Source organism: Erpetoichthys calabaricus, chromosome 9 (assembly GCF_900747795.2).
Source record: "Erpetoichthys calabaricus chromosome 9, fErpCal1.3, whole genome shotgun sequence".
Taxonomy (NCBI): Eukaryota; Metazoa; Chordata; class Cladistia; order Polypteriformes; family Polypteridae; genus Erpetoichthys; species Erpetoichthys calabaricus.
In genome coordinates this window covers 89,049,660-89,064,390 of record NC_041402.2, presented here as the reverse complement: position 1 = coordinate 89,064,390, position 14,731 = coordinate 89,049,660, and the positions used below count along the sequence as shown (strand labels likewise).

General features: G+C 37.8%; 1 protein-coding gene across 1 annotated transcript in view; it reads left to right on the top strand.

Moving 5' to 3' along the window:
* Positions 1 to 3,165: 3,165 nt before the first annotated feature.
* Positions 3,166 to 14,731, top strand: part of tcf25 (transcription factor 25 (basic helix-loop-helix)) — a 104,117-nt gene continuing 92,551 nt past the window's right edge. The window contains exon 1 of the mRNA XM_051932008.1: positions 3,166 to 3,486. Within this exon, the coding sequence (XP_051787968.1) occupies positions 3,274 to 3,486 (213 nt within the window). The 5' untranslated portion in view covers positions 3,166 to 3,273. The remainder of the gene's footprint in view (positions 3,487 to 14,731) is intronic.

Here is a 14,731-nt window from a genome sequence, read left to right as displayed (position 1 = left end):
TTAATCGCTGAATAATGCAGACACATTGCATTATAAAATTTGAGCCAAAGATCCTTGGTGTGATACGCTCCAGGTTTCACTCAACACTTATCTGGATAAGAGTTTTAAGAAAATGAATGGATGGATATATGGATGTTTTACTGCTGATTTTTGTTTGTATTCAGCATCTGATGCCTCTCATTTTAGTGTCCGACAATACTTGGCATTGTTATAATGTCCCAGAGAAACATTTTACCTTGTTTATTACCGACTCCGTCAAGACTGCAATTAAACACTACACGATTGGAAAATTTAAAGGTAATTTTTTGTCAGCCGGACAAAATCTTTAAAATACGCCCAAACGTGTTCAGGAAGCAAAATCTTATTTGTCCACTGTTATTTGTATTTGCTATCTTCTATTTTTATTGTCATTGATATATTATTATAATGCATTATTTACATTTATATTAATCATTGCTATAAAGAATAAACATATTTGTTAAAAAATGTCTAGTCGTGGGATTTGAACCTATACCTTTTGACCCGTGCGCTAGAAGCACTACTCACCATAGACATAGACCAGGGGTAGGCAACGTCGGTCCTGGAGAGCCGCAGTATGTGCAGGTTTTTGTTCCAACCCAGTTCCTTAACGAGAACTCAATTATTGCTGACGAAGCACATATTGCTTAAGTGACATTTTGATGCTTCATTTTAGTGGTCTCGCTTGTTAAGGTTCTCCAACCTTAATTGCTTATTTCAATCTTAAACTGCTGCATTCAGTGTTTTTAATTGCTCCTTATTAGCAATAAGATGTAAAAGACAAAGCAGCCAGCAGTTCTCCAGCTAGCTTTTTTCCAATTACATCTGTGTGTGTTCATCATGCACTGTTTGATTTAATAAAACACTTAATAGAAAAATGTGACAGATTGAAAATGATCTGTTTTAGGCTTCATATCATTTGGATGATATCTTTGGAAAGGAAAAAAATCTACGATATAAGAGCCTTACATTGCACAGACTAACAAGCCATAAAATTAAATAAGGTCTGAGATTGGCAATGATTGGTTTCTAATTAAGCAATTGGGTTGGAATGAAAACCTGTAGCCACTGCGGCTCACCAGGACCGACGTTGCCTACCCCTGACATAGACGGCTCATGACCAGCAGCATCGTATGTCAACGTCGCCGCCATATTGCGAGTGGCACTGCTGTGGAGTGAAGTAATAGATAAAGATGCCTCACGCATCTGCTGCTTGGGATTGTACAAACCGCTGTATGCTCCAAACCAGATCATAGGGATTACATTTCATAGGTAAAGGTGAACAATTGTTTTGGTTATATTTGGCCATTAGAAAATCCCGTTTTATAATATTATCCACCTCAGGAAGCAGTGGGAGGTAGCCCTTAGACGGGATTTTGAGAAAGCTGTCCTGTGATGTGTGCCTTGCTAGTTTGGTAACAGATGCTGTACGGGCATCATATGATCAAAGCTACCACTTGCTCACATTAAAAAAACAAAGGAGGTTTGATGATTTCTTCTGAGGGTACAGTCAAGGTGGTCAAAGTAGCTAAGCGTGTTATCCTACACTCGATATTAGGGCATACTGTCAGTGTATCTTTGATCAATCAGTTTGTTTGGGCTGAGATTGGTTCAGATGATGTGTTTTTTTCTCAAGGAGCACATTGAGAAAACACAGTTTGAAATTGACAACCATCATTTTATGCTCATGTCTTTAGTTGTGTCTGTCTTCCACAAACTAAGGCTACACCATATTGTCAGACTGAATACTCTCAAATTACAGATTGGCAACACACAGAAAAAGCTATGTAAGACAGTTCTGTTTGCTGGATTTTAGATCCTATTCTGTATATATTTAAGTAACCACATTGTGTGTGTGTGTGTGTGTGTGTGTGTGTGTGTGTGCGCGTGTGAGTAAGAGAGAGAGAGAGATTGAGAGAGGAATGAGTGAAATGTTTTCAGAAATTATTAAGCCAATTTGTATACAATAAAATTGTTTATTTTTGTCATTGAGTGTATCATTTCACTGTTAAAAGAAAGACAAACAAAGATAATTGGCAGTAACAGTGCAAAATTCACAATTGGTATGCCAGTTTGAAAAGATAAGTTTTGAGGGTATGTGTTATTGAATCGAGCAGACGCATATGAGAGGGAAGAGAATTCCTGAGTTGAGGAGCGCTATGAGAGACGCTCGAGCTCCCATAGAACAGAGTTTGATGTGCGGTACAGAAAGTAGAGCTGCAAAGGAGGATCTGAGTGAGCGAGACGGAGTGTAAGTCTGTTGGTGATCAGTGAGGTAGGGGGAGCATTAAATGTTAAGAGCAGAATTTTGTATTGTATTCTGTAGTCAACAGGGAGCCAGTGAAGTTGAGAGAGAATAGGTGTAATATGTTCAGTGGATTTAGAACAGCAGGTTATCATCCTGGCAACAGAATTTTGAAGACGTTGTGTGGGATGCCAGATAGAATAGCATTACAGTAATCTATACGTGAGGTGACTAGGGCATTAACCAATACTTCAGTACTGTGTTGCATAAGAACAGGACAAAGTCTAGAATTGTTTCGGAGATGGAAGAAGGCAGTCCGAATAATGTTACTTATATGGGAGGAATTATTTAATAAATAATAATAATAATTATTATTTAATAATTGTCATTATTAGTGTATAAATGGATATAAATAATTACATTTAAACGATTCGCCAAAATCTGTTGTATGTAAACGATACTGTTTTAAACATTATTGTTTTTTCATCAGAAAACCCGGTTTCCACGTCTACCTGTATTAGTTTAAATGGCACATATGCCACTCGCAATATGGCGTACGCGCTGACGTATCGTGTCGACTGCAACAGTCTATCTATATATGTCTATGCTACTCACGGTATTCTCATTCTTTCAGCATTCGTTATGATGACGATGCTTTTCTGATTAAATGATTTCACATTTTTAAGGAATCAAGAAATTGCAACCAATTCTTGTAAATAAAATAAAAAGACCACTGAACTCCAGTCCTCTATGCCTCAAAAATCTCGTCAACATACAACAACAGAACCATAAATATTTAAAAAATACTGATAGACCCTGAACGCGTCCGTGTCGTTGAGTGTGAATCCTGAACTTTGACGGTACCCGTAGTTTATCTGTCAACTTCCTGTCAGTGAGACGCTTTTCCTGGCAGTCAGTGGCAGATAGTTCGTGGAGTTCAAGTCAGGGGACCTGTATGGCTCGGGGGGCTTGTAAGTCCACGAGTGTCCAGGTTTGAGGAGTAAGTGGACATGTCGAGCCGAGCGCTCCGAAGGCTGAAGGGAAAGCAGCGTGGTCAGGAGCCTCTACAGTTGCAGGACCTGGAATTGGATAACGGGGAAGAAGAAGACGATGAAGGTTCTGGAGTGCAGTTGGATGCTGGGTTTAAAGGACCTAGCGAAAAATGTGACAAAAAGAAAGGAAAAATGGGCAATACGCAAAAAATCAACAACCTTTTTGAACTGGTGAGTGGTGAAGTTTTCACTGTATATCGTAGGAGAACCCACATGTTTTTCTTATAATTTACATAGCAGTTAATACTTTGTTTTGAAAACAAGCCAATTCAGTAGCATGCTGCAAGAGGTACATAATTTGTTTTCTTTCTAAGAAATTTCTTTTAAAACCTTAGTATGTAGTTATTACATATGACCCTGAAACTCATCCAGCCTTTTCACGTGTCATCCGTTTGTAAGCGGTTTTTAAAATACAAGACTTGGAGCAGAAGTGGTCGTTAATGACTGGCTTGAATTTTTACATGATTATTAACACATTCATTTCATATTGTAACCCTAACACATTAAGATTTTAAGGGCCAATCTTTTATACATTTTAGATAAGTTTTTGAAGTGTGTCTAGCACCACAACATTTTCCATGAAGGCCACTTTGAGTATCTGATTTAAAGTAACGTACAACCAAGTTCGATTTTTTTGTTGTCAGCTTCTCAGTTTCAGAATCATATTTCAGGCCACAGGTCTTGGTTTGGCTCCTGCCTTGCTTCCGATTCTAGTGAGATAGACTGTAGCACCACGCAATCCAGAGACACATTATATGTTTCCTATATGTTTATAATCTAGAATAAGCAGTTTATAGTTAGTATTGTTAAGCGTATGTCGTTAAAGGATATTGCCCAAGCTGCGTACCTAGAACTAAAGTTTAGGTCTACCGAGTTAAGAAATGACAGGTTAAAAGAAACATATTTTCCATTCATAAATCAAAACGTTTTATTTTATTCAAAGACAAATAAATAGTTATTGTTCATCCAGACTTTTAATTGGTGTGCACATTTAAGAACGTAATAGGAGAATGTTCACTCTGGTGTCAAAAATGATAGCTGAGTATCATTTGCAATATAAGTTAAACTAAATATTTTTAAATAGTATTCACTAGCTGTACCATATAAACTGCAAACACAGACTGTCATCGCATTTCTGTGCATAGTAAGATAAATAAAAGTTAAGACTTGGGCTGTAAGGTGTGTCATTTTCAACTTTACAAACAAAAGAAGTAAAGTTGACTTTTGTGGATTATCAATCACTTATTCAGAGCCTGTTCAAGGATTTTTGCTGCTCTAGGTGAAGATGTAAATGGTGCCCCACTACCCCCTATGCATTGAGAGGAATCATCACTACCAGACCTGTACATTGAGACCTGGAGACAGGACTGGGGACAGCAAAATATTTAGGGCCTCGAATTAACAATTTGAGAATGTCAAGATATAGCAATGTCTGTTTACAAGACTGTCTCAGAAAAATACGCTCATAATGGGTGCCATTTCAGAAGAAAAGTAGGAATCGGGCTCTATTAGTAGTCGTTATTTATTGCTTTTTATATATCTCTATTATATAAAAAAAAATTCTTATACTCAACAAGACTTTTTGGAAGAGATATTTTTTCAAGTCCCGGGAGGCAAGACTTTTGCCTTTTCAAACAAGACCACGGTCCTCTCAACTTCCCAATTAAAGAAGATGTATTATGTCCAAATCTTATTGAAGAATTTCATCACGAAGGGTTATCAACAGAAAAAAATGAGTGTACGTGCAATCCTAGCACAGAGAAACAAAAAAGTCAAACAAATTAATGCAAAAAATGTCGATTGGTTACACCTCAAATTGGTTAAATGCGTCCAAAAATGAACGGTTACAAAGAAAATTGTTTAAATGCGTATCAATAGACTATGCTGAAATAGTTGGTGGCGATCGTGTGGAAGATGAAAACAACTTACAATATCCCGAAGAATATCTACAACCGTTAACAACGTCCGGTCTTACAACGCACAGATTGCTGTAGAATGAAGATGTGTCCAAGAAAGGTAATATACTGTAGTACATCTTCCGTGGATAACATTAGACAACAAAGGAGATCTTGATATGCCATTCATATTAAAACGTTAACAGTTTCTGGTTAAAATAGCTTTTGCAAAGACCATTAACAAGTCTCAGAGCCAAACATTTGAAAATGTCATTTTATTTAATAGAGAGAAAGAAATGAAATTCAATCATAGGCAGTTATACGTTACGTTGATGCATATGTAACAATTCCAATGAAACTAAAAATCTGCTTAAATTGTACATCCGTATCCCTATATGCGAGTGGCAGAACTGCAAAGAGGCTAGCATGTAGCGCAGGCCGGGGGGTTGGCAAGTGAAGCGAGCAGGGAGCGAAGCCCCCTAGTTTTTCTAAAGTAAATTAAGAAACACAACATTAAAGTGATTTATAAAACTGTGTTTTCATTGCTATAGTTATCTATTTAAATCACTGTACACTATATATATATATATATATATATATATATGTATATATATATATATATATACAGTAATCCCTCCTCCATCGCGGGGGTTGCGTTCCAGAGACACCCGCGAATTAAGAAAATCCGCGAAGTAGAAACCATATGTTTATATGGTTATTTTTATATTGTCATGCTTGGGTCACAGATTTGCGCAGAAACACAGGAGGTTGTAGAGAGACAGGAACGTTATTCAAACACTGCAAACAAACATTTGTCTCTTTTTCAAAGTTTAAAACTGTGCTCCATGACAAGACAGAGATGACAGTTCTGTCTCACAATTAAAAGAATGCAAACATATCTTCCTCTTCAAAGGAGTGTGCGTCAGGAGCAGAGACTGTCATAAAGACATAAAAAGCAAACAAATCAATAGGGCTGTTTGGCTTCCGCGGCACAGAGCTGTTGAAGGCGGCAGCTCACACCCCCTCCGTCAGGAGCAGGGAGAGAGAGAGAGAGAGAGAGATAGAGAGAGAGAGACAGAGAAAAACAAACATGCAAAAATCAATACGTGCCCTTCGAGCTTTTAAGTATGCGAAGCACCGTGCAGCATGTCGCTTCACTAAGCAGCTGCACAGAAGGTAGCAATGTGAAGATAATCTTTCAGCATTTTTAGACGAGCGTCCATATCGTCTAGGTGTGCGAACAGCCCCCCTGCTCACACCCCCTACGTCAGGATCAGAGAAAGTGCAAGAGAGAGAAAGAGAAAAGTAAGTTGGGTAGCTTCTCAGCCATCTGCCAATAGCGTCCCTTGTATGAAATCAACTGGGCAAACCAACTGAGGAAGCATGTACCAGAAATTAAAAGACCCATTGTCCTCAGAAATCCGCAAACCAGCAAAAAATCCGCGATATATATTTAAATATGCTTACATATAAAATCCGCGATGGAGTGAAGCCGCGAAAGGAGAAGCGGGATATAGCGAGGGATCACTGTATATATATATATATATATATATATATATCTATAATAATAAAAGGCAAAGCCCTCACTGACTGACTGACTGACTGACTGACTGACTGACTCACTGACTCACTCATCACTAATTCTCCAACTTCCCGTGTAGGTGGAAGGCTGAAATTTGGCAGGCTCATTCCTTACAGCTTACTTACAAAAGTTAGGCAGTTTTCATTTCAAAATTATACGCGTAATGGTCATAACTGGAACCTCTTTTTTTGTCCATATACTGTAATGGTAGGCAGCAAGATGGCCGTAGGAGACTGAGTTGCGTGTCGCGTCATCACGCCTCCCACGTAATCACGTGAACTGACTGTGAACTCAGTACGTAGAAAAGAAGGAGGAGCCCCAAAGAGCACAGAAGAAAACATTCATTACACAATTGACAAGGCAGCGAAACAATAAGAAGCGAGTGAGTGACGCATACAAGCATCTTCATAAGACACGAGGTATAAAAAAGCACGGTGTAAACCGTAAGTCTAAATTAACTTTATAGAACCGCTCCCGCTGCCGTTTGCAATACCATATTCGCGAGATACAAGTTTAATGAGAAGACACGAGGTATAAAAAAGCACGGTGTAAACCATAACCTTAACTTTATAGAAACGCTCCCGCTGCCGTTTGCAATGCCATATTCGCGAGATACAAGTTTAATGAGAAGACACGAGGTATAAACGAGAGTTTGCATCACTTTGTAACAGAGTTAAAATTGCTGTAGCGAGAAACTTTTAACTGCCGGGTCTTAGCTAACATTAAATAAACCCGTGGACATCGCAACATCACACAAGACAGTGGCTCACGTGAAGTGACTGAACGTAGCAGGAGTGATCTCTTCCATGAATCAAACCTGTTCAAAAAACACATTACACAATTGATAAGGTAGGAAAAGAATATGAAACAAGGCACGGTATAAACCGTAACTTTAAGTTTATAGAAACGCTGCCGTTTGCAATACCATATTCGCCCCTGCGAAGCGCGGTGATTTTGCTATATATATTAAACTATTTCAACCATTGTATGATCTGCTTCTCGCAACTGAAAGAGGGCACCGTGACAGAAGTTAGCCGACTTGCTCACCAACCACAAGCGTTACCTGGTAGGTAACCACCCATACAATCAGATTGTGAATCAGACTACGAATGCCTGCAATGTAATTACCCCGATCTATATGCTGTCAAATGAACGAACCTCACGCCGTGGCACAACGTTAGGGGCTTCGCCTCTACGTCCGAGGATCGATTCCCGTAAGGGAGTGCAGTGACTGTGTACTCCTGATGAGCCCACAATTACGGCGAAACACGTGTTGCATACTATGCATCTTCAAAGCACGGTGTAAACAGTAAGTTTAAATTGAGTTTATAGAAACGCTCCCGCTGCCGTTTGCAATACCATATTAGATGACTTTGTAACAGAGTTAAAATTGCTGGAGCGATAAATTTTTAACTGCCGGGTCATGTCGCGTGTTCTTGGGTAGGTACACCAAAAAATGTATACATTTATGCATGTAATGGGCAAACAAAAAATGTACTATACCCGAAAGCACTACAGTAGTACTCAATGTATCTTTACTTCTTAAATGTTAATGTTTTACTGTTTAATAATTTATACGCTTCTTATATGTTATTCAGATTCTTTTATCAAAATACCAGTAACAGCGCACTGCACGATAACGTGGAGTGAATACACTTGACATGACCATTCATAGTATTTATCCTCTTTCTCTGTACGTTTACCATTCGTTTGCTCAGAGGTTGATGAGCTTGCTGCTTAATGAGCAGCTCTTGACCCTAGCGTCCCGCTGCTTCTCTTCTTTCGTCGGCATCTTTACCCGTTAAAACTGATTTTTTTTAAAACTTAGTATGTTTTCTTTAATTTTTCAGTTAAGCTGGCACTTAACTCTTCAATCTGCCTCAAGAATGATTAGCGAAGGTGGTAGACAATGAAAACGTCAGCCGTACGCATCCGCCACGCACGCACTGGTGCGCGCAGCTGTGAGTTGATTCTACAATAAAATAAAATAAAGATAAAAAGAGTAATAACTTGCAGCACCGCTATTCAATTACACTTGCCTAACGCCTCTCCTAAGGGGAAATACTGTGGGATCTGGGCATCCGTCAAAGCAGCAATCACAAGCCCGATTACAAAGCGGGAAGCTGTGATTTGTCCTCTCCCTCCCATGTAACAATCGCAGCCCGTGTTGCAACGCACTATGTATGTATATGTATATATGTGTATGTGTGTGTATATGTATGTGTATATATATATATATATATATATATATATATATATGTATTCATATGTGTGGGAAAGCGAATAGTAGACGTGACGTAGTATCTGTGTACCAAATTTCAAGTCAATAGGTGAAACGGTTTGCGAGCTACAGCTCATTTAAAATCCTGGACAGACAAACGAATAGCCACAGTACTGTTTTATAGAAGAACATTTTACTGTTTAATAATTTATATTTATATGCAATGTGCTTCTTATATATTACTTCATATTCTCAAATGATAATGATGTTAATGTTGTTTATATTGATTTCTATGTTATTGTAAGTGCTCTTTATTTGTGGAAAAATAAATTTGGCAATTAAACTTATTTTATACATACATTTTATTTTTTTCTCTTGCACTCAGTCAGCGAATCCACTGGGTAATAAGCTATATATATATATATATATATATATATATATATATATATATATATATTATATATATATATATATTATATATGTATATATGTATATATATAAATATATATATGTATATATGTATATATATAAATATATATATGTATATATGTATATATATAAATATATATATGTATATATGTATATATATAAATATATATATGTATATATGTATATATATAAATATATATATGTATATATGTATATATATAAATATATATATGTATATATGTATATATATAAATATATATATGTATATATGTATATATATATATATATATATATATGTATATATATATATATATATATATAAATATATACATGTATATATGTATATATATATATATAAATATATACATGTATATATGTATATATATATATATATATATATGTATATATATATATATATATGTATATATACATGTATATATGTATATATATATATATATATATATATATATGTATGTATATATATATATATATATGTATATATACATGTATATATGTATATATATATGTATATATGTATATATATGTATATATATATATATGTATGTGTATATATATATGTGTGTGTATATATATATATATATATATATATATATATATATATAGATATATATATATATATATATAGATATAGATAGATAGATAGATATATGTGTATGTATGTACATATACAAATATGTATATATATGTATATATGTTTATATATATATGTAGATATATGAATATATGTTTATATATATGTAGATATACAAATATGTATATATATATGTATATATCTGTATATATATGTAGATATACAAATATGTATATATATGTATATGTGTCTGCGTGTGTGTGTATATATATATATATATATATATATATGTATGTGTATATATATGTTGATATATGTATATATATGTGGATGTGTATATGTATATATTTATGTATATACAGTATGTTTATGTATATATATGTTTACATAACCTCTTTAACACAGTACTTCTCCGCTGCGAAGCGCGGGTATTTTGCTAGTATATATATATATATATGGTTGAAATAGTTTATTGTCAAATAATGCAAAGAGTACGTGACACGTGTTTCGCCCTCATTCTGGGCTCATCAGGCATACACACTCACTGCACCCCCCTCTCGGGGAATTGAACCTTGGACGTCCGCGCCAGAGGCGAAGCCTCTAACGTTGCGCCACGGCGTATGGTTCATTCATTTGACAGCATGTAGATCGGGGTAATTACATTCATTGCATTCGTAGTCTGTGTCACAATCTGATTGTATAGGTGGTTACCTACCAGGTAACGCTTGTGGTTGGTCAGCAAGTCAGCTAACATCCGCCACGGTGCCCTCATTTCACTTGCGAGAAGCAGATCATAGAATGGTTGAAATAGTTTACTGTCAAATAATGCAAAGAGTACGCGACACGTGTTTTGCCCAATCTACATGCTGTCAAATGAATGAACCACACGCCGTGGCGCAACGTTTGAGGCTTCGCCTCTGGCGTTGACGTCCGAGGTTCAATTCCCCGAGAGGGGGATGCAGTGAGTGTGTACGCCTGATGAGCCCAGAATTATGGCAAAACACGTGTCGCGTACTCTTTGCATTATTTGACAGTAAACTGTTTCAACCATTCTTTGATCTGCTTCTCGCAACTGAAATGAGGGCACCGTGGCGGATGTTAGCTGACTTGCTGACCAACCACAAGCGTTACCTGGTAGGTAACCACCCATACAATCAGATTGTGACACAGACTACGAATGCAATGAATATATATATATATAAAGTTCTTGTTACGTTTGAAATGGAAATTACGTATGACCACGCAATATGGAAATTACGTTCATCCATCCATTTTCCAACCCGCTGAATCCGAACACAGGGTCACGGGGGTCTGCTGGAGCCAATCCCAGCCAACACAAGGCACAAGGCAGGAACCAATCCCGGGCAGGGTGCCAACCCACCGCAGGACACACACAAACACACCCACACACCAAGGCCAATTTAGAAACGCCAATCCACCTAACCTGCATGTCTTTGGACTGTGGGAGGAAACCGGAGCGCCCGGAGGAAACTCACGCAGACACGGGGAGAACATGCAAACTCCACGCAGGGAGGACCCGGGAAGTGAACCCGGGTCTCCTAACTGCGAGGCAGCAGCGCTACCACTGCGCCACCGTGCCGCCCTTGGAAATTACATTTGAAATGGAAATTACGTATGAAACGGAAATTACGTATGACCACGTGATATGGAAATTATGTATGACCACAGAACATATTATAATACAGGAACTAATCACTACGTTTGTGGACGCCATTTTTATATTGTCTTTACGAATTGTTATTATTTGTGTGAGAGTTATTTTACTGATATTAAAAATAAGTAAACACAAACACGCCGAGAAGTTTTATTTATTCGTCCATGTGACTGTCGCGGAAACTGCCACATTGTAACTTTTTTTTAATTGGCATACTTGATGGTAGAAGAGATGACGAAAACAGCTTTTCTTCTTTCTACTTTTTAACTGTGCCGAGCTGTAAACAATGTGAAGACGAGACTGCCTTCAGCGGCAAGGGGTCGTGAGAACAAAGTGTATGCTGGGAGGCGCGGAATTTCGGGCTTCTCCGCCGGGTCGAGAGCTTCGCAGTTTCGGGCAGCGTCCTCTCTTCTCGCACTGTTTGTGACACTTCAAGTGCCCCGTCGGCTCCTGGGACAATGGAAATCTTTGCGAATGAGTGTAATCAGCGCCATCGAAGCAGGACTCTTTTTGTAAATTGCCCTGCATGACTACTTACTGTCCCTTAGGTGAGTTCGGGTCACTAAAACCCAGCAACATTCAAGGTTGCTTTTGTGATCAATTATTTTAAGAAGATGGAGAGTTTACATCTAAGAAGATGTACAGACCTCTTCATGTAAAGTGTTGGACTTGGGAATTGTTTGGACCTTCTGCCTGTTAAGCACGGAAGGGCAACGTCCTCATTTATCAGAATTTTTTTTCTCTTAAATCACAGGCACATAGTGCAAGGTTGTCAGGTAGAAATTTAGACGATCACATAGAAAATGTAATTTCTATACCACAGTGGTCGTGTAATGCCTTTCATAAAGGATCTACTACCGACAGATGATCCAAATACATTTTAGCTGCTGTTAGTACTACTTACCTGTTGTGTTATACCGCCTTTAAAATGTTTACCCAAAACCACTCCAGTAGTGCTCAATGTATCTTTACTTCTTAAAATGTTAATGTTTTACTGTTTAATAACTTATAGACTACATTTTATTTTTTTTCCCTTGCACTCAGTGAGCGAAACCACTGGGTAATCAACTAGTATATATGTGTGTATATATATATATATATATATATATATATATACATACATACAGTGGAACCTCGGTTCACGAATGTCTCGGAACACGTACAAATCGGTTTACGACCAAAAAGTTCGCCAAACTTTTGCATCTATTCACGACCACACACTCGGTATACGAACAAGCCAGTTTCCCTTTCGGTTTGTACGTGTTCAGTCTCTCCCTTTGCAGCGAGCGAGAGAGAGCGGGACACACGCACACGAGAGAGACACGCACACACGAGAGAGAGAACGAGCGAGCGAGTGAGTGAGTGAGAGAGAGAGAGGGCTGGACGCTTAAGGTAGGAAGGCAGTTAAAGAATGCACTGGGCTTGTTTTTGTTTTCACTTCTGTTTACAGCGATCGTAGCGTGCATTGTTGTAATGTTACTTTTCTTGGTGGTTTATTAAATTACGTATTTTTCAAATGTTCATTTTTTTCCCAGTGCTTAAAACTCATTAAAAAAAAAAAAGTGTTTTTAGCGAGCGGTTCGTAGCTCTATAGCGCGAACTATTGCAGTGTTAGTTTTCTCTGTTGTTCAAGGTTTTCTCAGTATTACTCAATGTTTTTACATTTAGTTTACTATTACGCTGTGCATTCTATGGTATAATTATATTTGTGCTTAAAAACTTAAAAAATATATATATTTACATACAGTTCGTACGGTCTGGAACGGATTAATTGTATTTGCATACAATCCTATGGGGGGAAATTGATTCGGTTCACGACCAAATCGGGTTACGACCAGAGTTTTGGAATGACTTATGGTCGTGAACCGAGGTTCCACTGTATGTATGTATGTGTGCGTGTGTATATATATATATATATATATATATATATATATGTTGCAATAGTTTACTGTCAAATAAATGCAAAGAGTACACGACACGTGTTTCGCCCTCATTCTGGGCTCATCAGGTGTACACACTCCACTGCACTCCCTCTCGGGAATCGAACCTCGGACGTCAGCGTCAGAGGCGATGCCCCTAACGTTGCGCCACGGCGTGTGGTTCGTTTATTTGACAGCATGTAGATCGGGGTAATTACATTCACGGCATTCGAAGTCTGTGTCACAATCTGTTAGTGTGGGTGGTTACCTACCAGGTAACGCTTTGTGGTTGGCCAGCAATCTGCTAACATCCGCCACGGTGCCCTCAGTTTGTGAAGAGCAGATCATAGAATGGTTGCAATAGTTTACTGTCAAATAAATGCAAAGAGTACACGACACGTGTTTCGCCCTCATTCTGGGCTCATCAGGTGTACACACTCCACTGCACTCCCTCTCGGAATCGAACCTCGGACGTCAGCGTCAGAGGCGATGCCCCTAACGTTGCGCCACGGCGTGTGGTTCGTTTATTTGACAGCATGTAGATCGGGGTAATTACATTCACGGCATTCGAAGTCTGTGTCACAATCTGTTAGTGTGGGTGGTTACCTACCAGGTAACGCTTTGTGGTTGGCCAGCAAGACTTCGAATGCCGTGAATATATATATATATATATATATATATATATATATATATATATATATATATATATATATATACATATATATACACAGTGCATCCGGAAAAAGGATTCAAAGCGCATCACTTTTTCCACATTTTGTTATGTTACAGCCTTATTCCAAAATGGATTAAATTCATTTTTCTCCTCAGAATTCTACACACAACACCCCATAATGACAACGTGAAAAAAGTTTACTTGAGTTTTTTTCAAATTTATTAAAAATAAAAAAACTGAGAAATCACATGTACATAAGTATTCACAGCCTTTGCTCAATACTTTGTCGATGCACCTTTGGCAGCAATTACAGCCTCAAGTCTTTTTGAATATGATGCCACAAGCTTGGCACACCTATCCTTGACCAGTTTCGCCCATTCCTCTTTGCAGCACCTCTCAAGCTCCATCAGGTTGGATGGGAAGCGTCGGT